This window comes from Panthera uncia, chromosome B1 (assembly GCF_023721935.1).
Source record: "Panthera uncia isolate 11264 chromosome B1, Puncia_PCG_1.0, whole genome shotgun sequence".
NCBI lineage: Eukaryota > Metazoa > Chordata > Mammalia > Carnivora > Felidae > Panthera > Panthera uncia.
This window is the reverse complement of record NC_064811.1, coordinates 175021380-175049097: the sequence shown is the minus strand read 5'-3', so window position 1 is coordinate 175049097 and position 27718 is coordinate 175021380. Positions and strand designations below refer to the sequence as shown.

The following is a 27718-nucleotide window of genomic DNA, read 5'->3' as shown; positions in this document are numbered from 1 at the left end:
CTATTAAAAGCACATGGTGATACACTCAATTTCAACAGCTGAAAACAAAAAAGTTCTTAGAACCAGCTTCATTTAAAATTTTAATGTTTATGTATTTATTCTTGGAAGAGAGAGAGGGAGGGAGAGGGAGAATATGAGCTGGGGAGGGGCAAAGAGAGAGGGAATCTCAAGCAGGCTCCACACTATCAGCACAGAGCCCAGAGCAGGGCTCGATCTTACAAACTGTGAGATCGTGACCAGAGCTGAGATGAAGAGTCCGACGCTTAATTAACTGAGCCACCCAGGTGCCCCAGAACCAACTTCATTTTAAGTATAGTCATTCTCGGGGCGCCTGGGTGGTTCAGTTGGTTGAGCATCCAACTTCTGCTCAGGTCATGATCTCACGGTTTGTGAGTTCAAGCCCTGCATCAGGCTCTGTGCTGACAGCTCGGAGCCTGGAGCCTGCTTCGGATTCTGTGTCTCCTTCTCTCTCTGCCCCTCCCCAACTTGTGTTCTGTCTCTCTGTCTCTCAAAAAATAAGTGTAAAAAAATTTTTTTTTAATATAGTCATTCTCTGTCTTATCAACCTTGCTGCACACCTCACACCCTTGCCACCACCATGGTTCCTGAATCAACAAAGGGGTCCAAGTTCAGTCCATGACGCCCTAGAACCCCAGTAGAATCAGTAAGAGGCATGGAGACTTAACTGGCAGACCGGCAGTCTGCCAACAGAGAGAGACATTACTATGATGGGACATCAGAATACCGTTTTCTTCTACTTGCCCATCAGAGTCAGGCAAGTTCATGATGTTCGGCCAACTACTAATGCCAGACCAGAGCACGGGCTGTGGCTCTCCTCAGTTTAATGGCAGGCCACATCCAGATACACACATGGAAGGGACTTCCTTCAAAACTTCTGCCCCAGTCCCACGTGTCCCCCTGAGCTCACAGCTCGCAGGCAGTGGAGTTTCTGCAGGCTGGGTGTTACGGTTCCAGGAGACACGACATGGGGAAGGAGCTCAACGGGATTCCCTAGGAGCTGGGAAGGACTCAGAGGACATCAGAGGATGGGTCGGGGCAGTTCTGCCACATGAGACTTAGAGCCTCCGGAGCAGTCAGGGACAGCCTGAGTGAGGACGTCACCCCCTTTCGCTAAACCAAGTCTATGGCTGCTGGAGAAGAGTAGCTGGATGAACTCACAGGCCCGTGCGGGGACTGGTAGCAGGCGTGGGAACACCGCGCTCGGCTGCATGCTGGCCACGCGCACTGTCCGCCTTCGTCGGAGCCGTCGGGACAGTGCTCCTTCCCGTCACACACCAGGCGGAGGTCGAGGCAGGCACGGGAGCCGCACTGGAACTCAGAACTCTGGCACTTCTCGGGGGGGCCTGGAGAGGAGGACTTTCTACTTTTATAGTCCACCCCCGACCCCCGAACACCCCTCCTGCAGCAACAACGTGCCATCAAGACGCCTCCATTCTGGAAAGGGGGTGGATGTCAGCGCCCGCACTGTTTGCTTGTGGAGCTGGCTTCTCACGCCAAGAGGAGGCCGGCAGCCGGCACCCCTGAGGCCTCCCCCCGCTCAACCGGAGCCCCTGCACTTACACCCGGCCTCGTCACTGCCGTCCCCGCAGTCTCTCTGCCCGTCACAGCGCCACGCGTCAGGCACGCACCGCTCCCCGCTGGCACAGGACCACTGCCTGGAGCCACAGCGAAGCTCCTTGGGGTCACAGTCCTGTGGAGACAGTGGCTCCGTCAGCGACACCTGCATTCAGAGCCCAGGAAGCTGTTCTCGGAGGGAGAACAGGCCTGGGTTACGAGGCAACGCTCAGGTCCCCTCAGCAATGAGGCCAGAGAAAGCCCCAAAACTCAGAGAGAAACGCTCTCAGTAGCCAGAGTTTAGGTGAGGAGTTCTAGGTAAACAGAACCTGGGTGGAAGTGGGAAGAAAGGTCTTCGTTTAAGAAACATAAGAATGGGAACACCTGGGTGGCTCAGCCGGTCAAGTGTCCAACTTCAGCTCAAGTCAAGATCTCTTGGTTCATGAATCTGAGCCCCTCGTCGGGCTCTGTGCTGACAGCTAAGAGCCTGGAGCCTGCTTCGGATTCTGTGTCTCCCACTCTCTCTGCCCCTCCCCTGCTCATGCTCTGTCTCTCTCTCTCAAATATAAACATCAAAAAATTTTTTAAGTAAAAGAAAGAAACATAAGAATGTGCTCTAGAAACTTTCTTTAGATTGTTTTACCATATCAAACCCACACCCTAGCATGTTAAAAGTTATAGCACCAATTTGCACCTAATCTGACTTGGACACTCAGATCTGGGACAAGAGGGGAGGGGACATCTGTACGCCTGCTGTAGCCCCGAACCTTCAGATGCATTCTCAGCCCCTCGGGTACCAGCAGCCACATCTTCCACACATTTGACAGATGAGGGAAAAAACACTCAGGAGTAAGTACTTTCTTAAGGTCCAACACGAGCCGTAGGATTCTAGCCAGGCTGCACCTTGCATACAACGTGGCAGCCTCAGTGCCCCTCATGGTGACACGTGAGCAGAGCTTCTGAGTGGGACACTTAAGCCACAGCCATTAAGACCGAACATTTGAAAACCTACAATAAAAACCTCTTAAACATTTTTGTTTCAACAGGAGATCTTCTCACTTTGGACACTTCAATGTAGTTACGAGTAACTTTCTGAGCAGTAAGGAGGAGAGCCTTCTCTGTTCTTGTATTTTCTCAAGTTTTCTAGAGGGAAGCATGTATTCCTGTTGTGAGGAGAAATCTGTTCTTCTAAGCTGCTTTTTTTTTAAATATTTTTTAATGTTTATTTATTTTTGAGAGAGAGAAAGACAGAGCATGAGCAGGGGAGGGGCAGTGAGAGAGGGAGACACAGAATGTGAGGCAGGCTCCAGGCTCTGAGCTGTCAGCACAGAGTCCGACGAGGGGCTCAGATTCATGAACCAAGAGATCTTGACTTGAGCCAAAGTCAGACACTTAACCGATTGAGCTACCCAGGCACCCCTAAGTTTTTTTTAATGTTTGTTTATTTGGGGTGGGTGAGGGGCAGACAGAAAGTGGCAGGGTGTGTGGGGGGGGGGGAGAGAAAGAGAGAGTCAATCCAAAGCAGGCTCCACGCTGTCAGCACAGAGCCCAACATGGGGCTCAAACTCACTAATGGTGAGATCATGATCTGAGCCAAAATTAAGAGTCTGACGCTTAACCGACTGAGCCACACAGGTGCCCCGAGGAGTCTGTTTTTTCTGAAGAAGGGTATGCTACCTTCTCGTCGGTTCCATCTTCACAGTCTACGTCACGGTCACATAGCCACTCTGCCGACACACACTCTCCACTCCTCCGGCACCTCACCTCCCCTGACGGGCACCGCGGAGGCAAAGCAACAGGACAGCCCTCTTCGTCGGAGTGGTCCAGGCAGTCTTGATTGCCATCACAGCGCAGAAAATTAGATATGCACTGGCCGCTCTTGCATCGAAATTCAGGTGTGCCGCATTTTGCATGAACTGGAAAATAGAACTTTAGGTAAGAACTCAGCCAGAGGTGGAAGCAGTTTGATGGCAAAAGAAATGGTCTGAAGACTCTTCAGTCTCCTGCTGTCACCTTGGGAACTAAACCCTGGCCCTCAAAGGTGGTTCGAGCAGTGTTAGGTCAGAAAAGGCCTACTAAGCTTGCCCGGAAAAATCCTGTCTTGGAGAACAAGGGCTAGAGGACAGGGATGGAGACATGTGGAAGGACACTGGGATAGGCTGGGGAGGAAGACTCTCCTGCAGGACCTTAATGTCATCCACGAAAAGAGAAAGTCTCTCACAACATCCAACATACCCTACATGTTCTGTTCATGGGCTCCATTCCTACAGACAGAAGTTGCTTGGTTCAAGAAAAAAGGTCAGATCCCAGGAAAAACCACAAATATGTATTGAAAAGTAAATGATACCTTGGGTTCTTCCTCCTAATGTTCTTCTCATACGCACGAATACAGTCATATCATCTGGCTACCCAGTCACCTCCACATTCAAATCCATCATGGTACCTCGACCAGCTCCCTCTTCTGCCCACTTCAATTTCTCCAAAATCTCTCTTCTACCCTATTCCCACAAAATGATCAAGGTCTTTGGCACAAGTCATTGGGAAGACTAAAAAGAAAGATCGTGAACCCCACAAAAAAGAGGGGGAAGTGGTAACACCTATAGATGAGGATAGCCCACCACATGAGAAGACCTAGGATCAAAATTAAAATCTTCAAGGAGGGAGATTCTAGCTCAAGAAATGTGCTGTCAAGTAGACTGGTTTCCCACTAATGGGAATCTTGTCCCTCCAACTTGGAACCTTCCGTCCTAGTCTGTTCACTTTGTGGTAAGTACAGTCCATCTTTGTTATTTGCAGATTATTTGCACATTCGCCTACTTGCCAAAATTTGTAACACCCTTCCTAAATCTGTGCTCCCACACTTTTTTGGTCATCTGAGGATACACATACACAGGGCACCTGGACGGTTCAGCCGGTTAGATGTCCGACTCTTGGTTTCGACTCAGGTCACGATCTCGCGGTTTCACGGGCTCAAGACCAGCATCGGGCTCTGCACTGACAGCTCAGAGCCTGTTTGGGATTTTCTCTCTCCCTCTTCTCCGCCCCTCCCCCACTCACACAGTCCCTGTTTTTCTCAAAATAAATGAATAAACTTAAGGAAAAAAAGATGCACATATACAGCAGCAAAACATTTGTGTTGGCTAACGCACATTTCCAGTTGCGATCAAACAAGGCGGCGCTCTGCCTGCTTGTTTTGGTCCTTACACTGGAAACAAGTGTCCTTTCTAATTTTTTTTTTTTCAACGTTTTTTAATTTATTTTTGGGACAGAGAGAGACATAGCATGAACGGGGGAGGGGCAGAGAGAGAGGGAGACACAGAATCGGAAACAGGCTCCAGGCTCCGAGCCATCAGCCCAGAGCCTGACGCGGGGCTCGAACTCACGGACCGTGAGATCGTGACCTGGCTGAAGTCGGACGCTTAACCGACTGCGCCACCCAGGCGCCCCAACAAGTGTCCTTTCTGAAGTCTGTTTAGGGCCATACTTCCCACATTTTTGTATTTTTGGTGATTTTGCTGTTTAAATAGGCCCCCAAGTATAGTGCAGAAAGGCTGTCTAGCATTCATGAGTGCAAGAAGCCTTACAGAGAAAATATATGTATGAGATAAGCTTTGCTCAGGCATGAGTTAAAATGCTGTTGGCTCTGACTTCAGTGTTAATGAGTCAACAATATATTATCAAGTGGTCTCTAAACAGCAATACTCCTAAAACAAGGTTACACATGGATTGGTTGACAAAAATATTATCGCGATAGATTCTCTGAAACCTCACCCTGCATTTTTTTCTACGAGCAATGATGTGACACCTGCTTATTCAGTGTTTGTGGCAACTTTATAGAATATAACTATCACAGATAAGGAGAATCAACCGTAATGCATTTTCAAACACTCCAAGGGAGCCATATGGCACTTACTACATCCTTGTTCGTCTTTCCTGTCAGAACAGTCTGGGTTGCCATCACACAGCCAGCTCTTAGGGATACAGCGGGTCTTGTTGTCACAACGCAAAGAACAGTCTTCAGTGGGCTCCCAGCAGTCCAGCTCATCGGACCCATCAGAGCACTGCTGAGCTCCGTCGCAGTGGTACTTCCCCTCAATGCACTGGTTTCTGTTCAGACACTGGAAGACTCCTAAAATGGAAAGGACCAGAGGCTCTCATCATATACTCAGTCATACTGAAGACTTAAAATTAGATTAACTCGGGGTGCCTGGGTGGCTCAGTCGGTTAAGCGCCAGACTCTCAATTTCGGCTCCTATCATCATCTCACGGTTTATGGGTTCGAGCAGGGCATCAGTCTCTGCGCTGACAGCATGGAGCCTGCTTGCAGTTCTCTCTGTCCTTTTCTCTCTGCCCCTCCCTTGCTCTTGTTCTTTCTCTCTCTCAAAATAAGTAAACATTTCAAAAAATAAATAATATAAAATTAGATGAACTCCCCCTCATCCTGGAGTTTGCATCCTATTTGTGTGAGCTTTAGAGCTTATCTAATCCATGAGCAAGCTTTAGTAAAGTACTCAGGCCAATTATATTAACAAGCTGAACTAAGTTGTTTCATAAGCGTTCATATTGGTTTGGTTACTTTAAAAACTTGTTGGGACACTCCAAGTCTGTTACAAGTGGTCTATTTAGCTCACTTTATGGCTCAGCCTTTCTAAAGGCAAATCCTGGAACACTTATGCAAATATGAGGAAGCAAGGAAGCACCAGTTAAATTACAGCCAGTAGAACATTTGCCTTCAATGTGATAAAACGGATGCTGGTAGAATCCACATTCTGACAGACTCTGACCTTTATTGATGACAATTTAAGAAAGCAAAGCGTGATTAGAATATAAACATGGTACCTCATAGCATGTGCCCGGCCGGAGTGGCGTCATATGCCTGGCACAAAGGACTAGACAGGAGACCGTGACAAACCTGGTCTGTTGCAGAAGTGGGAACAGTTCCCTTCATCCGAGCCATCCTGACAGTCCCGTTTGCCATCGCAGAGGTACTCCTGAGAGACGCATTCCTCCCCGTTCTGACAGGGGACAGAGGATTGGGGGCAAAGCAGAGGGGGCGCCGGAAGAAGGGCGGGGGGGCCGTTTGTGGCTGCCCCTTCCAACTCAGGATCTAGAATAAACAGTTGCTTCAGGAAATCAGTCCCTAAGGTTTCAGCAACAGAGATGCGCTCCCATTGTCCCCCTCCTGCAAAACCACGTCACGGCGGGGTAGTGCCATTTCTCCACCTCATCGGGACAAGCAGGGAGATGGACTCAAAGCCTAGATCCTTAGATTAGATGCGCTGCGTTGGCCCATCGTCTAATGGCTTCAAATTTCGGCCAACTGTTTTCTCCTTTCAGGCCTACCGACTTTTTTTCACTGCCTGACGCCATATGCTAGGAATAAAAAATCAAGTTTCAGCCAGACTTGTTCTGTCTGGCTCCCTGCTATAGAGTCTTGTGATCTGGGACAGGGAGCAGCATAATGTGGACACTCCCTTGTTGTGATGTTTCAGTTTCACTTCTAAAAGTTACCAGTTAGTACGTTCAACAACTAGCACAGCAACCCAACAGATCAGTTTGTAGGATAATCAAAGTTGGATTTTTACCAAAACGTTCACCTTGTCTTGGCACACTTTATTCCCTAAGAGATAGGTTCCTATGCCTCATGTTTCTCAGCCTTGAAAATCAGGCTAAACCAACCAATGAATCAAAAGGTAAGGCAGTTCAGACAGAAGAGGGAGAGGAGAGATCTCTATGGAGTGGGCACATCGAGGACAGAATGCCTCTGCCCTCCTTGTTTCTACCCTTCCTTTGGACTTCTGGCCACTCTTGCTGACAAAGCCCCCTGAATCCTGTGACAGGATTTCTTCTTTTTCTGCCGCAAGATCCAGGATCAGATTTTTGGGCTCCAGGCCAAAGGCATAGGTGAAGAGAGAAAGGTAAGCCAGCCTTAAGCAGGGCAATCTGAACTACAAGTACAGCTTCAGCAGCAGGAAAGAACCGCTTCTCCTGGTACCCACAGCCCCAGAGCAGCTTTGCACAGGATGCTCCGCAAGATGTTGCTGCCTGGAGGAAGGGGGTTCCTTGGTAAAACCTGTCTGGGAAAGTGGTTTAGAACAAATTAAATGGATCTCTTTACGGCCAGAGGTTTATTACACATTTGCTCGGGGTCTTGGGTCATTTAGCAAATTTTAAGAAACGTGTCAGCTTCTTACTCTTCCAGGATAGGGAAGTTAGGAGAAGGCCTGCTGACCTGTGGGTCGGGACAACTGCCAATATAAGATTCCTCTGAAAACACACTGACAAGAGGCAGGTAAAGTGGATTTCGGAGAATGACCCCACACAGGAAGACTCGCCTGAAACCTGCTGATTCTCTGCCAGGATGATCATTTTCCTTACGTCTGGCTCTTTTGACACGGAGAAGGGCTCTGGCATCCTCCTGTTCCACAGCAGGAGAGCTCCTCTGTGCACGGTCACCAGGTAGGGCTCGTGGGCCGCTATAATGCCGTCACTCCAGGCCTTGTTCAAAGCGTATGTTCTATTTTTTAGGAGGCTCAGACTTTGCAACCCTAAGGAAGAGTCAAGTTCTTACAAGCTGACGGAGAACATGCAACCTGTGACGGCAGGGGCAAGGGGGGTCATGGGCACCACTCAACTGAGGTTCAATGACCCCAACTGAAAATAAGTCCAAGGAAAGTGTTCAAAGCTCCAGGAAAGTGAGATCTGCCACATGGAAGCATCAGGTGTGATTTTACTGCCTCACATGCGGTCTGTGAACACGCTCAGGCGCCAGCTGCTGGAGATGGCTTCTGGGTGAGAGGACCGTCAACAGCCGCGAGGCAGAGGCCGTATCTGGTGTCAAGTGTAGCTGAAGCATCTCTGCTCCATTTGCAATGGGAGTTGGGTTCTGTTACTTCCACTCACGGGAACAGAAACAGATTCTGGACAAAAAGCTATTAAGCATATTAGCTCTGAAGCTTACTACCTTTCAAGTCAAGAATCCAGACTTACAAATGGAACCAAGTGTGAGGTAAGTGACACGGGTCCCAGCTTTGCCTACGAGAGTCAGAATCTGAGCCTGGGTCTAGCCAGTTCTAAAAATGGCCGGAATCCTTGTGCTGAGACAAGATTCTCCCGCCACCTCCCGTCCCAAGCTTCTTCCAACTGTGCTGCTTGGTGTTGCACTTACCTGACCCTTTGGTAGTCCAGAGGATGCTAGACGAGCCAAGGTCTAAGGCCATATGGGTGTCGGCCGTCCAGGTGCCCATCCAGACTTCCTGTCTGCTTCTGCCATCAAGGGTCATACTTTGCAAATGTTTCCCACTCTCTACCCAGTAGATCACCCTCTTTGGCCAGTTGAGAAGAAGATGCAGTATAATGCTGCCTGTCCTGTAAAGGGTATGTGTGTCTGGGCCAGTAATGTTGGTCTTCTGAATAGCACTTCTGTCACAGGGCAGCCAGTACAAGTCCCCAGTGGATACGTCCACATTTGCTGAGCAGACTGTAAGGAGGAGAAGGAACTTCCATTACAAAGGACACTCAAATACACTCATGCATGGTCTTAAGTTTCGAGTTAAGGATGGACTCAACTGGAAACAATTAGGATGCAAAGACTGGTTCCTAACAAGCCTACATGGCTCATTCATCTGAGTCCCATCATACCTATCCTGGATCCAGCACCTTGTCTGTAGCACCAGCTCATGTGACCCTTACAACCAGCTGCTAAGGGAGAGATTCACCACCTTTCAGGAGTTAGAGATCTACGTGGCAACGCTGACACTTGAATGCAGGTCTGCAACTTTGGATTCACATCCCTCTTCATCGGTTAAGTATGAAAATCAATCAATTACATGTCAAGTGCCTAGGACTGAGATTGCTGCGGGAAAGCAGAGACTAAAGGGAAACCACAACGGTGGTATCAAAGGTCATTCGTGGGATGGACACATAGGGAGGTGACCCACAGCCAGAAGACACAGACATGATAGGCACCAAGTATATGAAAGCCACAAAGCGTTCGCTTCTAAACGTGACCGCTGGGCACGACCCTACGAAGCACTCCCTGCTCCCATTCCGTTCACCATAGCCGGACAATTGGTCCGGGTCTAAGCTACATAGTACCTACTACTGGGCTGCAGTATCACATAAAAGTTAGCAGTGTCAGGCTAGCGAGTCAGATCGCCTTGTTTGAAACACGTTCCAAAATAAGGTGCCCGTTAATTTTTGTGCCTCAGTTTCCACAAATGCATGGTAGGGACACTGCTTCTCTCAGTGTTGAGGATTAGAGTTAGTATGCATAAAGCTTAGGACAGTGTCCAGTGTTTTATTATTTTTTTAAGGTATTTATTTTTGGGAGAGGGCAAGCAGGTGAGGGGCAGAGAGAGGAAGACAGAGGATCAGAAGCGGGCTCTGCACTGACAGGCTGACAGCAGCAAGCCAGATGTGGGGCTCGAACCGAAGAACAGTGAGATCATGACCTGAGTTGAAGTCAGACACTCAACCAACCGGACCACGCAGGTGCCCCACTGTGTCGGGTATTTTCTAGCGCTGTGCCGGAGCTAGTTTGCACGAGCCTGTAACCGCCAGTTGTTAAATTCAGGGATGCTGCAAATTTGCTGTCCAGTAAGGTCATTATTGAAACTAAATTACATAAGCCTGCTTGTATTTGAAACAAAACTAAAACACTCATCACTTATTTTCCCACGTTTTGTTACTGCACACCGGCGCTAAGAGACATCACATTGGTAGCTTGAAATCTGGCACCGTGGGAGTATTTTCAAGCAGAGAAATTGGCAAACGCTGCACATCAGGGCTTTGTGTTAGGTTTTGTTTTCTAGTCCAGGGACTCACAAACAACGGCCCTTGGGCGGATTCCAGCCTGCAGTCTGTTTTCATAAAATTTGGTGGAGCACACCATGGTCATTCTACAGTACATGTTTTCGGCTGGTTGGGCATTCTACTGTTGTATCTTTTCAGATACAACTGGCCTTTCAGAGGAAGAGGTTGAAAACCCCTGGTCTGGGCTGAAGTAGCGGAGAAAGATGCTAATATTGCAAATTAAACTTACATGTGTCACATCTACAGCCATTACCTTTTAAATACCACAAAAATTGGGAAGATATTTTTCTAGTCCTTGAAAACTATTATCCAATTCCACACATAAGTCCTTTGTGTCAATAAACTAATTCCAATTAGTCTCCATTGCTACACTTTTCACTTGTTTACAGAAACACGTAGCAAACAACACTGCAGTAGGACTATATTCACTCAACGATGGCATCGACATCTTTGCCAAATCAGATAGCAATCAAGCATTTATTCACAGTTGGATTGTGTTAAATCTTGATTGAATTGCAACTATAAACTGCTTTTTTTATTCTGAGTTCTTGAATCTGTAGCCAATCTGAAAATCGTGTGGCTATATGAAATTTACAGTAAAGAATGTCGTCTATTTTATTATTTGTAAATAATGTCACATCCTTTATGCCAGTCAGCTTTATTAGAAACATATATAATATATATATGAACATATCCCCCAACCTCCAGAAAGATGGTTCTTAATATAATATCCGGTGGTGTGCTGGGATATATATAAGAACTCAATTGTTAGGACTCCTGGGTGGCTCAGTCAGTTAAGCGTCCAACTTTGGCTCTGGTCATGATCTCAAGGTTCGTGAGTACAAGCCCCACGTCAGGCTCTGTGCTGACAGTTCAGAGCCTGGAACCTGCTTCAGATGCTGTGTCTCCCTGTCTCTCTCCCCCTCCCTGCTCACCCACTGTCTCTCAAAAATGAATAAATGTTAAAAAATTTTTTTAAAAAAAGAACTCAAATGTTAACTACCAGGAAGGTTGAGAAACCGACAAGGCATGGAACTTGGGCGTGGTACCAGAATGGGGAAGCCAGTACCCACAGGCTTAACGTGTGTTAGTTTTTCCCACTTCCTGGGTGTTAGGGTAGGAGCATATCTTAATATTCCTCACGTTTTCTTTTCTTAAGTTTATTTATTTATATTTAGAGGGGGGAAGGAGAGGGGGCAGAGAGAGAGAGAGAGAGAGAGAATATCCCAAGGAGGCTCTGTGCTGTCGGCACAGAGTCTGACGCAGGGCTCCCAGTCACAAACTGTGAGATCATGACCTGAGCCAAAATCAAGAGTTGGACACTGAACTGACTAAGCTACCCAGGCACCCTTATTCCTCATGTTTTCATGAGGAGAAACTGGCATAGAATTGTCCCCATGTTCCTTAAGTCTCACTCCAGGAAAGAAGGGACTTAAGGTTGGCCAGTTAGCAAGAACAGACTGGCCACACCCGGTCCAGCTTCGCTCTTCTCTGTCGGGCTCTGACGTCTGCACAGGAGATGCGCTCTCTCTGGCATGAGTTTCAAGTGGTGCCGTGCAGATTCAAGGTTGAGTGTCCAGTTGCCAGGACCACGGAATGTTCTTTGAGTGATTCTACATAGGTTCTTAAAGACACACACTCTTTCCTGAAAGAGGATTTGAAGCCCTCCCATTTTTTTTTATTAGCAATCTCAACTGTATTTACCAGCTTTGCTTCTCAGTAGGACAGGATTAACGCATTCAAGAGAAAATACTGATGTTAGTATACTTTGATGTGAGGATAAGCTGGAAGCTGGGTTGTGAGGCATCCTGGAGGTAACCAGCCCTTTCCCTGCTGTGAATGGCCTGCCTGGCTTTGTCAAGCTTTCAGCCATCATACACGAAAAACATACCCCTGTTCTCCAGATACATGTGGGGTTTCCCGACGCCAAGCAATTCTGCAACACGAGAACGTCCTACAATTCAGGGGCGCTTGGGGGTGTCTCAGTCGGTTGAGTGTCCGACTCTTGGTTTCGGCTCAGGTCACGATCTCACAGTTTTGTGGAATCGGGTCCCGCATCGGGCTCTGTGCTGACAGTGTTGAGGAGCCTGCTTGAGATTCTCTTTCTCTCCCTCTCTCTCTGCCTCTCCCCCACCCACATTCTCTCAAAATATAAATAAACTTAAATTGTAGGACATTCTTAAAAAATGTTTTTAATTCAGTTCTGACACCATCTACCTGCAGTTGGCATCAGACCCCGCAGGGTAAGGGCTCCGTCCCAATACTGCCCCCACTTCTGATGCCAACCATAAGTACAGGTTGTCCCCGGACTCTGAGCCAATGGCCTTAAATCAGGGTTCCCACAACCCCCTCAAATTTGATCATTTGCCAAATGGCTCACAGAACTGAGGGAAACACACTTACTGGTTTAGCGCATACAGGATACAAATGAACAGCCAGGTGAAGAGATTCACAGGGCCACATCCGAAGGGCCCACAAGCAGGAGCTTCTGTTCCCATGGACCTGAGGTTTGCCTCCCTTCCGGCACACAGGTGGAGGCTTCATCACATAGACATGACTGAGCACTGATTCCATTTCCAGACCCCCCTCCCCTCTCCGGAGAATGGGGAGTAGGGCTGAGAGGTCTAAGCTTCTGGTCATGGCTTGGTCTTTCTGGTTAACAGCCTCCCAGGGTCAGTGATAAGGGTTTTAAAGTTTTTCTGGCCCTAAGTTGTGGAAATGGACCTTAAATTCAATTTTGCATTGTTGGCTCATTCAAGCCAAAGCTATTCCTCTCGCCCAGGAAACCCCAAAGGACCTAGGAGCTCTGTGTCAGAGCTATCACTCAGGAAGTTACAAAGCTCTGTGCCAGTAACCAGGGTCAGATATGTGTATTTTTTTCCTATTATTTCAGAGCCACCTACCCCAAGGACTCAGTATTCCACACGAGAACCCAGCTCAAGTGAAACTGCCAGTCTCCTAAAATTCCTTGATATAATCATTGTAACACTGAAACCTATTAGCTAAGATTAGCCAGTGGAGCAAAGGTGGCATTTTTAATTAAATGGGAAGAAATTTAAGGCCACAAGTTTCCTCAGACAGCCATCAGCTGTATTGCAAGATCACTGCCCGCTTCACTTTTTCCTGAAAGTTCTCCAGGGCAAGTACCGGAAGTTGCAAGGCACCAGGCACTGTGCTTGCCCTCAGGACTCAGCAGAGTCCACTGCTCTGAAGGACGTCCCGGGAGCACGTCTTTCAGGACAGCACTGCTTGTAGTAAAGCTTATTGTTGGTACTTACAGTACGCAGGGAACATCCGGAAATCAAATTACTCACCCTAGAGCTCTAGCCTCAGTTCCTTTTTATAAAGTAGATGTTTGCCGTTAGGCAGAGCACAGGGCACTAAGCTTGGGGTGTAGCACCCAGGAGTGGGAGAGAAGAGAAAGTATATATTACCATGGTAAGAAAATATCTTGCTAGTTCTCTCAGAAATCTGCATTGCAAATCACTTCTAAATTAGTGCAAGAAAAAAATCTGCATTGCAAAACTGAAGGATTTGAGGTCTATTTCTGTCCTACCCAAACTTAAGGCCAGGAAAATAGAATCTCAAAAAACCACTGACCCCAGGATTTGCCAAATCATGGTAGCTTTTTAACAGTCTGCACAGCTCTCCTAAGCATAAGGGTAACTCTGATACTTCATATGTAAGTTAGTTTAAAACCATTCTTTTGGAGGTGCCTGGGTGGCTCAGTTGGTTGAGCGTCGACTTGCTCAGGTCATGATCTCACGGTTCGTGGGTTCGAGCCCCGCGTCGGGCTCTGTGCTGACAGCTCAGAGACTGGAGGCTGCTTCAGATTCTGTGTCTCCCTCTCTCTCTCTCTCTCTCTCTGCCCCTCCCCTGCTCTCACTCTGTCTGTCTCTCAAAAACAAACACTAAAGGGGCGCCTGGGTGGTGCAGTCGGTTAAGCGTCCGACTTCAGCCAGGTCACGATCTCGCGGTCCGTGAGTTCGAGCCCCGCGTCAGGCTCTGGGCTGATGGCTCGGAGCCTGGAGCCTGTTTCCGATTCTGTGTCTCCCTCTCTCTCTCTGCCCCTCCCCCGTTCATGCTCTGTCTCTCTCTGTCCCAAAAATAAATAAAAAAAAAAAGTTGAAAAAAAAAACAAACACTAAAAATAAAAAAAATTCTTTGGCATTAAGATGGATTCAGATCAGGAATAGGTACCTTTTTTTTTTTTTTTTTTGGCTCTACTTAATTTTAGAGCCAGAAAATAAAGGGAAAAAGCCAAAATAGCCACCCAACTTACCTGTACGCTCTGTCCAAATCTCTCGCTTTTCTCCCGAATAGCCAGTTGAGAAGAACAGACGTCCCTGGGCATTTGTCCAGTAGATGAGGTTTCTTTTCCAGTCAATATCCAGTAAATAGATGTTCCTAGGATGCTCTTGAACCAGGGTTCGCTCTATAGCAGTTCCCATAAAACCAACTTTCAACAAGTAGAGACGTTTGCCAGAAGAAAACACCACCTTTAACTCTACCAAGGGAAAGAGGAGATTTACTGTCTGGCCATTTGCTAGGTATGCCCAAATGCTCCCTTCTTGAGCAATCCCTCCAGCTGAGGTACACCTAGAAAGGGGTCTTATCAAGTTAGCTTCTGAGGCACACATACAACCCAAATGCCCTAGCTTTCTTAGAGAAGGGAGCCATTTGGGCAAATGAAGTGCTGATCAGCTTTCCCAAGGCACAAACCCTTTGGATTTTCTGCTGAAAGGTTCACACAGAAGCAGGAGGATTAGGGTTGGGGTGGTGCCCCATTTCATTCAGTAATGTCCTCGAATCATTGCTCGTGGCACTCAAGTCTCAGTAGAAAGAATTTTAAATTCAATTGCCCACTTAAAGAAAAGTTACTTGGGAACTTAACTGGATATATAATGTTCAAGGTACGATTTAAGCTCAAGTCCTGAGTCTGGCACAATAGTGTATTATATACACCATGAGTGCATTCAGTGGCTACCCCTGAGAATTGTGTTCTTTAAAGGTAGTTAGAACGTGAACATACTTATAGCATTTTTTTTAATTTTTATTAGTTTTCTTTACTTTTGAGAGGCAGAGAGAGAGATCGCAAGTGGGGGAAGGGCAGGGAGAGAGGGAGACAGAGAATCCGAAGCAGGCTCCAGGCTCTGAGCTGTCAGCACAGACCCCGATGCAGGGCCTGAACTCACGGACCATGAGATCATGACCTGGAGCTGAAGTCGGATGCTCAACCGATTGAGCCACCCAGGTGCCCCCACCATGTCTTCTTCTTAAAGCCTCAATGTTCTTTAGGAAAAAGTAACTTGGATAGAGGGGTTCAATGGAGCATGTAGCCTTAATATTTCAAAGACAAAACCAGCAGGAAGACTTTACGTTAACAATATTGACATAGACTCTCTGCTCACAAACAGAAGCCAGAACATATAATAGTTATAAGACTATGGAGGATTACTTTTCTTATACAACTTAAATTTTCTGGTAAAACTGAATGGTGTAAACTATGTTTTTCTAGTTTAAAAATCAATCAAACCCAAATATCCACAGATTGATGAATGGATAAACCAAATGTAGTACAGATAAAATGGATTGTTATCCAGCCTTAAAAAGAAATTCTGGGGGCACCTGGGTGGCTAAGCGTCTGACTTCAGTTCGGGTCATGATCTCATGGCTCGTGAGTTCGAGCCCTGCATCAGGCTTTGTGCTAACAGCTCCGAGCCTGGAGCCCGCTTGGGATTTTGTGTCTCCCTCTCTCACGCTCTCTCTCTCTCTCTCTCTCTCTCTCTGCCCCTACCCTGCTCACGCTTTCTCCTTCAAAAATAAACAAACACTAAAAAAAATTTTTTTTTAAATTCTAACACCTATTACAACATGTATGAACCTCAAAGGTATTATGCTAAGTGAAATAAGCCAGCAACGAAAGGGAAAATACTGTATGATTCCACTTAATGAGGTTCCTCAAATAGTCAAATTCATACGGACCGAAGGTAGAATGGTCGTCCAGGGGCAGGCAAAGGAGGAGAGGAAGGGGGAGTTATTAAATGGGTACAAAATTTCAGTGTAGGAAGATGAAAACGTTCTGGAGATGGATGGTAGTGATGGCTGCAGAAAAATATGAACGTACCTAATGCTACTGAACTGTACACTTAGAAGTGGTTAAAATAGGAAGTTCTAGGTTATGGACTTTTAACACAACTTAAAAAACTAATCAAGATCTTTGAGAGTGAAACTTAACCAAAGTAAGGTTGTCAGTGCAAAAGTGATTGGTCCCAAAATGGAAGCCACGTTATTTCCAGGCCTACCATGGAATGTGACTCCCAGAGCCAAACCCATTTCACCCAGCATACTTACCACTACATGTACCAGAAGGTAAAAGAAACATTCCCTCTGGACAAACACACTTATAGCCCTTGGGATGGATGGGGGACAGGAGACATAAGTGGCTACAAGAGCCTGGAGCACATTCTGGGTATCTGCCTGTTATAAAAGAGAAATAGATTAGATACAATTTCAGAATTCTCCATATACTAGTTCAAAACTGAAGACTCAAGGGGAATTAAATTAGTTTTGCCTTAAGAGGAATCCCAGTATCCTTGTTTCCTTCTAGGTTAGGCATGCTGACCTTTAAACTCCCACAATCCCCTTTCAGATACTGGCAATTACTTATCCATGTTAAGCTCAAGCCAATAAAGCTTCAACCACCAGCATCTTCTCCCCCCAGAGTTAAGGCAAAATGCTGCCTAGCTCGCTTATAGGAACACTCCTTTAGAAGTAAATAGTAGTCTCAGTTCTCTACTTTGGTTAGTCTCTCAGACACAGTAAGAACCATTATCTGAGTTGAATCTGACATATAATTACTGATTGACAAAAGTTTTTAACTCCTACTCTTCTATAAATGGGATACTGGGCTTTCTTCAACTTTCTATCAAGAGCATAAAACTTTAAGGTCAACGACAATTAACGTGTCTGTGAGTAAGCTATTGTAGCCCTTATGTGAATAGCTTATTACCCCGTTTCATGTATTTCAGACTTCAAGAATCTGGTTACTACATTGGACTTGGACAAACCACAAGGTACATGCTTGGAAGGAGTTTCCCAGAAAAGGATTTTTCTCATTTTCTCTTATTTAGAAGTCCTATAGAATTCTGGAATAATACCCAGAACACTTTCCCTGCCTAAAAAAGTAGCAAGTTCCAAGAGCAGACCAAGGTAGTAATTTAGGCCATTTCTGTTTAGTGTACATTCTGATGCATTAGCATTTCAAAAGCAAGTCCTTGACATACCCTTGGGCTGCTGGGATTTGTGCAGGACAGAGAAAGCAGATATGGAAGCATTCAGCAGCACCACTCTCTCCTTTGGGGTGTGGGGTGAAGTGCGAAACAGCCGTATTTTATTTGCCCAGAAGAAAGAATTCTCAAATACAGCTAGTCCTATTGGATTGTCACCTTCCAAGAAGATCTCAGGAAAGGTGTGCCTCCCACTGCCGTCCACGTTTACCGTCTCTATGGACTAAAGGGTTAGAGTCATGAGAGCAGTGTACCGTTAGCAAGAGATGCCGAGGTCAGTGCACCTCTTTCATGCACACTGATTAACATCTTCATGAGCTATCAACTTGACAGAGACGAAATCATCTTAGGATTCACGGAAGGTAATGCCAAACCCAGTGGTGCAACTGCATCTTGCACAAACCGGGTCACAGATAAGTTACAATAGTTACTTGTACAACACATTGTCTGCATCCAAACGTTGTGCCAAGTTCTTTCCCTACATTTTCCGATTGTCTTTTGAAGAAAAACATTTTAGCTGTTTTCAGAGAGGGCAACGGGAGCCCAAAGAGGTGCCATAAATTGCCAAAATCACAGCTGATGTGATAGGCTTAAAAATATGATTCCCCAGGGCACCTGGCTGGCTCGGTTGGTACAGCATGAAACTCTTGATCTCAGGATTGGGCCACACACTGGGTGTTGAGATTACTTAAAAAAAAAAAAAAATTGACGTCTAAAAAAAAATGACTCCTAAGCCTATGCTTTTGGCCACCGTGTCATATTGGTCTGTCAGTTTGATGCTTCCAAAAATGACATTACACAAACTGTAATATTAAGACCTCGAAATAGGAATATAAGTAAGTACTAAGTACTTAACTATGTTATTTCAAGGAGGTGGTCTGCCATCTTAAAAGGTTTTACATCCTAGGCATGACACAGAATATGCCCTATACTACCAGTGCCAAGTTTGACTGCAGTATTTAAGAAAGTCACAATAGGGGCACCTGGGTGGCTCAGTTGGTTAAGTGACTCTTGATTTCAGCTCAGATCGTGATCTCACGGTCATGGGACCAAGCCCTGCATCAGACACCGCACTGAGCATGGAGCCTGCTTGGGATTCTCTCTCCGCCACTCTCTCTGCCCCTCCCCATTCCCTCTCTCTCTTTTCAATAAACCTAAGGAAAAAAAAAAAAGGAAGTCACGCCAAGTCTCCCAACCTATGTTGATATCATCAGACTCTACCTAAAGATACTGTGCAATCCTAGCTCGCTTCTCTCCGTTTTCACAGCCAGAAGTATTTCACAGTGTCGATGCAAGACCAAAGAGAACTTCGCAGTTACCCACAGTCATACCAAGACCCAGGTTTAACGGTTTATCTTCTCTCCCGGACCTATTTCCAGTACCTCTTTATAGTCACTGATCCAGTAGAGCCTGCCGGTCACGTGGTCGAGTGTCAGTCCTACAGGCTCCTCCATGTTTACAGCTGCGAGCACCTTCCTATCCGAGCCATCCATCCCTGCAGTCTCAATAGTTCTCATGCCTTTCTCACCACGATTTACCCAATACAAGGACCTGAGAAAAGTAAAAGGGGCAAGATGTTAACAGTCCCCTCCACTGAACAGCCAGGTCCCCTTAGCTCTCTTGTACAGGTCCCAGATCACCACACTGTTAAGAATGCAGGAGATTTCTGCCCTCAGACTCAATAGACTGAAAAGTTGGGCCTCATAACATTCGATTTAGGCTTTAAACTCAAGATTTTTTTTTTTTGGAGCAAATAGGTTGAAAAAGTTGAAGTGTTCTCTTACCAACTTAAACTTCTAAGATAACCAATGATTTGGGATATAGTCTCAAAGAAACACTACTTACTTCTTTGTGGGAAACACGATGAGCTGCTCTGGCACCAGATCCTTTTCCAAGATTTTGACGTAGCCTCTGCCATCACTTAAACCAGCACAGATGACCCTTGCGAAGCTGCTTGCCCAATACAACTGTCCCGTGAACCAGTCCAAAGAGACACTGTTCACCGTTTTAAGTTCTGGGGATACAGGAGACAGTGTTCTGTTCCCACAGATTTGGACCGAACTTGTCTACATGTTCTGATTTCAAGCTACACGATGAGGCAAATAGGACACAGGGAAGGAGGGCCAGAGATGTGCTATGTCCAATATGCAGTGTGCAGCAGGGAAAGAGAAAGATCTTAGCAGAAACATAACCAAGAAATCAAAGAGAATGCAACCTCAGTTTGGGGCACTATCTATTACAGAAGTCTCAGGTGCATTGTTAGGAACTGTACCTCTTAACCACTCGCAGAGGATTTCTGGGCACCCAGGACAATGCTAAGCACTTCCGCACATGTACCAACTCTGGTTTAACCCCCACACTTACCCAATGAAGCAAGTGCTATTCCCTTCATCTTACAGACGGTGGTTCAAAGGAGTTAGCAACTTGCTCAAAGTCACATACCTAGTAATAGAGTGGAGACAAACCTTGGCCTGAGCCCACATCCCCAAACTTTCTGGACTACTTAATAGTGACTTCATTCTCCAGTTGGACTCTACCAAAGCTCCCATGGAGCCAAATTAGATAGTCTTATCTCAAATCGGGACTGTACAAACTCTCATGATTCCCAAGGAAGTCACAGAAGATGTCCAGATGAGTAACACAGGCTGCTTATACTCTGTTGATGTGGCTTTAAGAAGCTATAGGGTTCTTCACGTCAAGAAATATACCTGGATAGAGAAGAACCGAGTTTGGCTTCCCAAGGACAAACACATTTAAGATTCCGTCCACCCAAAAGTACATGCTTCTCTCAAGATCATATGCAACGGAAGTAGGCCTCGATTTTATAGGTACAAGAGGTTCGTAGATGCCTGTTCTTCGATCCAGGACACCAAGTTCTCGATCTGCTGCTATAAGAATTTTAACAGCATCATCTGTAATAGAATTGGAAAAGGAGTAGTGACACATTCCTTTGAAACTTTCTTTCATGCCATTCTCTTTAACCAAAGAAGCTGTCCCTGCTGAAATGCACTTACCCTGAAGTCTGGACTCAGGAGTGTCCAGAGGAGATCTAGGGGACCACCTTAAGTCTTAATTCCTCCTCTAAACTCCAACACATTCAAACTAATCTTTGGAATCTCTTGGCCCATTTGATTTCAGATTCAGCCCTTCCCCCAACCCTAAACGGATGTCCTCTCTATGCCTCATACACAGAAGCCAAATAAATGAACTGTCCCATCCTTAAAGAAACACAGGCCCAGTTAAGATTTTATCAGTGGGGTCTCTGGAGCCCCTAGGTGTATAGCCTAGAGAATACGTCATTTTAAAGACACTTAATAGCAACTGAAACTCAAATTGGCCAAGGAATGTTGTCATAGCAGCTTCTTTATGGAAAGAATAAAGTCTTCTCTAATACTAGACCCTAAAGGGAATCACCCATAGTATTTCTATCTATAATTACTGCTAAGGGCACAGCAAGAGCTAGGCTTTACTTAGGGTCTCAGAGCTCACCTGTAACTCGACAACTGGTACCATTGTAGAGCTGGTGACCTTGAATACATTCACAGGAGTAAGAGCCTGGTGTGTTGTGACACAGCTGGCCACAAGGACTGTAGGCCTTGGAGCACTCATCTAGATCTAATGAGAGACAGTCGTAAGTCAGAGATGACCAAGGAGCAATCCCTTGAGTATTTTTGTTCCTTTGAGCTACTTTTCAGATGCTCACTAGACACGTATTATGTGGAAACCACTGCACTGGGTGCTGGGACAGACCGTCCCTGCCTCTGTTGAACTGCCATCCACATAAGTGTAATTCAGCAGAAACATCAATATAGAGACCCCAGAAGATGGATCTAGGTTGCCCTAACAACATTCTTGGGGGTGTTGCTGATTCAGAATGAATGGTAAGATGTGGAAAAACAAAGACTTGTGCACTGCTGGTGGGAAAAATCAAATGGGCCGCCCCTGTGGAAAATAGTTGGATGGTTCCTCAAGTTAAACAGACTTGACCACATGATACAACGATTCCACTTCTGACATATACCCAAGAGTATTGAAAGCAGGGATTCAGACATCTGCACACCAATGTTTGTAGCATTGTCCACAATCGCCAAAAGGTAGAAACCGTGGAAGTGTCCATCAACAGATGGATAAACAAAATGAGACATATACACACAATGAAATATTATTTGGACTTAAGATTTTGGGGGGCCTGGGTGGCTCAGTTAAGTGCCCGACTCTTGGTTTTAGCTCATGTCATGATCTCACCATTTGTGAGATCAGGCCCCACATCGGGCTCTGCATGGACAGCACAGAGCCTGCTTGGGATTCTCTCTCTCCCCTACTCTCTCTCTCTCTCGCTCTCTACCCCTCCCCCACTCGTGTTCGCTCTCAAAATAAACTTAAAAAAAAAAAAAGATTCTGACACATGCTAGGACATGGATGAACCTTAACAACATGCTAAGTGAAATAAGCCAGACACACAAGGACATTTACCACATGATTGTATTTAGATGCAGGACTAGAACAGGCCAATTCATAGAGACAGGAAGTCGATAGAGGTTTCCAGGGATTGGAGACAGAGTTATTATGTCACAGGTATGGACAGTTGCTGTTGGGAGGATGACAAAGTTCTGGAGATGGACAGTGGTAATGTTTGCACATGCTGAGGCCACTGGAGTACACACTTAATGATTAAGTTGGTGTATTTTATATCATATCTATCATCCTGCAATAAAAACTTTGAAGATGAGCCAAATGAACGCTAACCTGCACAGCTCTGAGCATCCGGCTGTAATTGCCACCCGGCTCCACACGAACACTGGACTCCCCAGTATGTGTCCCTGCACTGCCCCTCACAGCCCCCGTTGGCCAGAGAGCAGTTTTTACCTGGTAGAGACAGGGCAGCGGTCAGGACGGCTTAACACGGTACAGATCAAACATTTCATAAACCGTTGTGTTACAAAGACCCACACTGTGTAAGGGCCATATGACTGTTTTGACCCTGCTCCCTGACCTAGGAATGTGGAGGCTTTGGGAAAAGACCAGAAGACAGGGAAAGTTAGGAAACTTGGAGCAGGGGAAAGGAATTTTTAGGTGGACAGTCCAGACAATTTCACATGTTGGCATATTGTTCCGCCCACAGAGGGGCCAGCAACCTCTTCCTTAATTTCTCCAGAAATGTGGGTGGTCAGGACCCTTGCCTCAGGAAGCTTTATAGCAGTTTATTAATTTCAGTGAATTATCTACACAGGACAAAGCCTGTGCTTTGTCCCACTGTTTATGCTTTTACGATCTTACTTGTTCCTTTAGTAGAAAGCTGCTTTCACAGCCTTTAGCAGCACTAAAGAGGTTTCATTATACACATCTAATACCAGATTTGAGGAGGAAATAAGACAGATGACAAAGTGCCTGGGGTCAGGTGCCCCCTCTCCCTCCACAACAACTTGAATCAACAGTGATTTTTATAGTGAGAACTGCAAGGTATTAAAGTTTGAGAGGCTCCTGAATCGCTCAGTTAGTTAAGCGTCTGACTTCAGGTCATGATCTCACAGTTCATGAGTCTGAGCCCCACATCAGGTTCTCTGCTGTCAGAGTGGAGCCCGTTTTGATCCTCTGTCCCCCTCTCTTTGTCCCTGCCCCGCTCTTGCTCTTTCAAAAACAAGTAAACATTCAAAAAAAAAAAAAGTTTGAGTTGCTTCCCTCAGTAGTTTCCATCCTCACCAGGAAAGTCTTCCTAAGTCTTTCTTCAGTTAAATCCTTAGAGAATTCACCATATGGTCTTGAACACACGATGTGCTTCTCAGTAGCAAAGTATGCGTTACTCCAGAATTTTAGGAGCCATGTGGTTTGGGGTATTTAGCTAGTCTATTTCCCTAAAGCCATAACAGGAGAACTCTCAAAGTTTCATGGCGCAAGTAACATTGGCTCAAACTCGGGAGACCAAAACCAAGGCTTGGAACCTGTAACCTGGGATGGAGCCGTCACTGAAGGATTAATAGGTGTTTTAGTCCACGCGTTCCCAGAGTGTAGACCCTATGATTACCAAGCAGCACTGGCTTACTTGGTCCGATTCTCCCCACCCCTGCATTGGGCCAACCCAGCAACGGGGTCCTCACCGCATGTGGCGGGCTCATCGGTACCATCTGCGCAGTCTGCTTCCCCGTCACACATCAGGGATTCCAGGATGCATTTCCCTTCGTCACACCTCACAGTGCCTTCTGGACAGGAAGCTGTGGAGGCAGGAAAGCATTCTTTTCTGACAGCACTTGGGGGAAGGGGTGATAGAAACACTTATTACAGTAAGGTGGCCGCAGTATTTCTAGAACCCAAAGCAAGTCTAGGTAGGGAAGGACGTTGTGTCATTTGAAGCAGGGTTTTCAGGGAACTGGGACTTAAGACTTGATAACAAGGATGTTATGCCACTTGGGCACTGGACTGAAAGAATATTGAATTTGAATTCAATTAGCATTAAGTAGTTCCAATTGAAATGGTGTTACAGTGAGTTAACACGCGCCCTAAAGGAAGACTCTTCTTAAGCCAGTTTAAACATTACAAAAATGTTAGAATCTGAATATATTCACTACTGCAGATTTAATTCTGGAAAGATTGAAGTAGGATTGGGATTTACTGAGAATGTGGAGTTTCTACCACATTGTTGGGGGCGGGGGGCGGGGAGGGTGTAGAGAAAAGGAACGTAATACTCATCAAGTGCTTTGTAAGGCAGGGCAGTGGGGGGGAATCCTCTTTTAATGAGAAATTTTCCTCTCCCGTCTTCACTAAACCAGGACGGGAGGCACCTGTTAGGAGACTGCCTTCATAAGCTGGTGCTCGGGTGTTCTGTGCATTGGCCACGTTGAGTAGTGGAAACATTCGAGGCAACGCTCAGAGCGTCCACCACAGAGCTATTATTTGAGCACTGCTTTAGGTTTCCATGGATAACTAAATCTCGAGTTATTGCTAGGAAACATCCTGTTTTTAGATATAGGATGGAAGTCTCGGTCACAGGAATGAAACGCAGCTTGCAGAAAGCGGTCCACATAGTACAGCCTTCCCCTTTAAACGAAAGGCCAAGGCCCGGGAGGTGGGCGGGGCGGGGGACTCACCACAGGCTTCCTCATCAGAGGAGTCACCGCAGTCATTGACGCCGTTGCACTTCCAGCTATCCATGACACACACCTTGTTCCTGCACTGCCACTGCCCGGCCAGGCAACGGTTCGGGGAGCACGGTGCTTCGTCAAGCCCGTCGCCGCAGTCCTTATGCACGTCACAGAGCTCCCAAGCATCACGACACCGAGAATTTCCCGGACACTGGATTTTTCGGCCAGGACATGCTGTTGGTATCTCTGTCAAAGGCAGGAGTGGGCTCAGGGGGGCAGCGCCCCTGAACTTGCTTGTTCATTCAGGTTTACTCAGGTATTTATGGTCTGCTTACAGACCATAGGTGTTGCTCGTTTATTCAGGTATTTATGGTCTGCTCGTGGATTTGGTCTATAGAAAACCCAGAACTGAAAGGGATGGTAGCGATTAGCGGTGTGGCCCCAACTTTGTATACTCAAGTTCATCCCAGAGGAGTTTAAAAAGGCAACGGAGGCAAGAATCTTTTAGGTCATTTTGCAAAAATGCAGAAGTGGATAAAACGTCCCCTATAATAACGGAGACCATATCTGGAGTGAGCCCGTGTGGCATAAGGCTGTTTAGTGACTTGTGTGTTACGCTCAATCCTGTGGAGGCTCCTCGATGCCGCAGACACAGAGAATACGTGTGAAGATACACGAAGTTGTACGTACCACAGTTAACCTCATCGGAGCCATCCAAGCAGTCTCCGGTACCGTCACAGAGCCAGCTAATAGAAATACATTTCCCGTCATCACACTGCCAGGCCTGAGGATGTCCACCGCATACTTCCTCTGCAGGCCAGGGGCGGTATTCGGGGGGCAGAAAGGAAGAGGTGTTTGTCAGGGCACACGCAGCTTTTAAATTTGGGTTTCATATTAAGTCTTGTCATTGCCAAAAGAATAATTAATTCCTGATTCGCCACTGAGTCAATCCTGAACTTGCCTGTCCTTTTCAGGTTATCCTTAAGAACACATTGTACCCCGGCCTCAGGGGTAATCACCTAGCAGCCCGATAAAGCTTATGCTCCCCAACATGCTTCTAGAACACAGTTGTCCGGTAAAGCCTGTTGTGACTACAGAAGAGTGTTTTGGACCTATGCTGCCCAAAATGGTAGTCACCAGTCTCCTGTAGCTGTGGAGCAACTGTAATGTGACTTGTATGATAAAGGAACTGTATTTATTTAAATAAATTTAAATCTTCACATGTGGGGGACACCTGGGTGGCTCAGTCAGTTAAGCATCCGACTCTTGATTTTGGCTCAGGTCCTGATCTTGTAGTTCGTGAGTTCAAGCCCTGCATCGGGCTCCACACTGACAGTGTGGAACCTGCTTGGGATTCTCTCTCTCTCTCTCTCTCTCTCTCTCTCTCTCTCTCTCTCCCTTTTCCCCTACCGCACTCACTCACTCTCTCATGCTCTCTCTCGCTCTCAAAATAAACTTTAAAAAAATCTTCACGTGTGGCTAATGGCCACTGTAGTGGACAGTACAGTTTTACAAGTTCGCTTCTTCAAACCCCTTTGGTGTTTGAGACTATATCAAGAACTCAGACAACCTGGAGACTGTTAGTTTGGGGTTTAATTAGATCTTCAAATACTTCAAAGTATGCCTTTGGGCAAGTAAACCTGGAGAAGTGGGGTGAAGTATATGGGGGAGCAGAGCACAAGGCATTGATGCAAGTATGAAATGTAATTCTAACCTGCCCTATTACAGGTTTTCACACCAAAGGTTTCACATTAAATTATTAATTTATTATTAATTAATTAATTATTAATTAATTAATAATTAATAATTAATTATTAATTAATAATAATTTAATAATTTCACATTAAGTTACAGTAAGTGACCAGTCCAGGAATGTGCATGTGGGGTACAGAAAAGGAACACAGCGCTCTCCAAGTTCTTTGCGGGGTGGGGGGGGAGTTCCTCTTTTAATGAGGAATTTTTTCCCTCCATATTTACCGCACAAGGATGAGAGGCATCTGTTAAGAGGCTCTCCTCATCTATATGTGTTCAGGTGTCCCTTCTGGGGCTGGGAGCACTCTTAGCACAGAGCCGTTTGAGCTTTATTTCAGGAAGACATTTACCAAGTAGCTAACTTGGCTTCTATTGGTTTTGTAGTTTTCTTTATACTAAATTTGTAAAGATATCTTTTAGTTGAACAAAATCCCTAAGCAAAGCTGAACTAACTTACTGTATATATTTACAAGTAATTGTGTGCGCTGAGGTCTGCCAAGGTTTCCTATACAGGAATCTGTATGATTGCAGTTTCAGGAACTGCCACATGCTTCAGCCAGAATTTAAGGAGAGAAGCCAGACTTTTGCTGGGTTTTCTATCCCAACCAGCCCTCCACACTCATTTTGATAATAATGCTACCAACACCTACATCCCTAGGCTTACCGACTGAAAGCCTGCAACAATCCAGAAGGCCCAACATTTCCGGATACCCCCTAAGAGGGAAAACCACCAAACCTGGCACCGTCAGCCAGGCAACAGCCCAAGGGCCCATCTAGGAGTCCAGACACGGGGAGGCCGCTCACCACACTGCTCATCAGTTCCGTCGGGGCACTCTCGCTCTCCGTTGCAGAGCCAGGCCACGGGAATGCACCTTTCCCCACAGGCAGCTTGCCTCGTCATGTTGCACCTCACTTGGTCTACGTTGGATGAAAAAAAGCAAATCCGTGAGAGTTCCTGGCTACGTTGGCTACAAGGGAGCACCTTTTCGTGGTAAGCTGCCGTCAAGAGGTCATTCAGAAGGCCTTCCGTCAACTCATACTCAGGAAGACACTTGGGGGGATTCAGTATCATAAAATCGCATATGACTTCTGCAGTCGTTACTACATCGGAAATAGTTCTTCAGGTGGTATAAAGTTGGGGAACTGCCATCGCCTGTCCCCATTAGAATAAGGGGCTGGCGTGCGCTCTGCTCAAAGAGACACAGGCACTGC

The 27718-nt window shown here is 46.2% G+C and overlaps 3 protein-coding genes across 3 annotated transcripts; all 3 read right to left on the bottom strand.

Moving 5' to 3' along the window:
- Positions 1 to 8648: 8648 nt before the first annotated feature.
- On the bottom strand, positions 8649 to 17861 carry LOC125922501 (low-density lipoprotein receptor-related protein 1-like). The gene is made up of 3 exons (XM_049630089.1): positions 16744 to 17861; positions 14672 to 14896; positions 8649 to 9055 (listed from the first exon to the last, which is right to left on the bottom strand). Exons 1-3 carry the CDS (start codon positions 16772 to 16774, stop codon positions 8649 to 8651), a joined length of 663 nt encoding a protein of 220 aa, XP_049486046.1. The 5' UTR covers positions 16775 to 17861.
- A 212-nt stretch (positions 17862 to 18073) lies between these two features.
- Positions 18074 to 20227, bottom strand: LOC125922500 (low-density lipoprotein receptor-related protein 8-like). The gene is made up of 3 exons (XM_049630087.1): positions 20144 to 20227; positions 19524 to 19744; positions 18074 to 19229 (listed from the first exon to the last, which is right to left on the bottom strand). The coding sequence occupies exons 1-3, from the start codon at positions 20225 to 20227 to the stop codon at positions 19022 to 19024; spliced, it is 513 nt and encodes a 170-aa protein (XP_049486044.1). The 3' UTR covers positions 18074 to 19021.
- Positions 20061 to 27718, bottom strand: LOC125923400 (low-density lipoprotein receptor-related protein 8-like). Its single transcript, XM_049631666.1, has 7 exons — positions 27311 to 27718; positions 25445 to 25564; positions 24761 to 25000; positions 23774 to 23887; positions 22425 to 22544; positions 21168 to 21293; positions 20061 to 20590 (listed from the first exon to the last, which is right to left on the bottom strand). Exons 1-7 carry the CDS (start codon positions 27576 to 27578, stop codon positions 20349 to 20351), a joined length of 1230 nt encoding a protein of 409 aa, XP_049487623.1. The 5' UTR covers positions 27579 to 27718; the 3' UTR covers positions 20061 to 20348.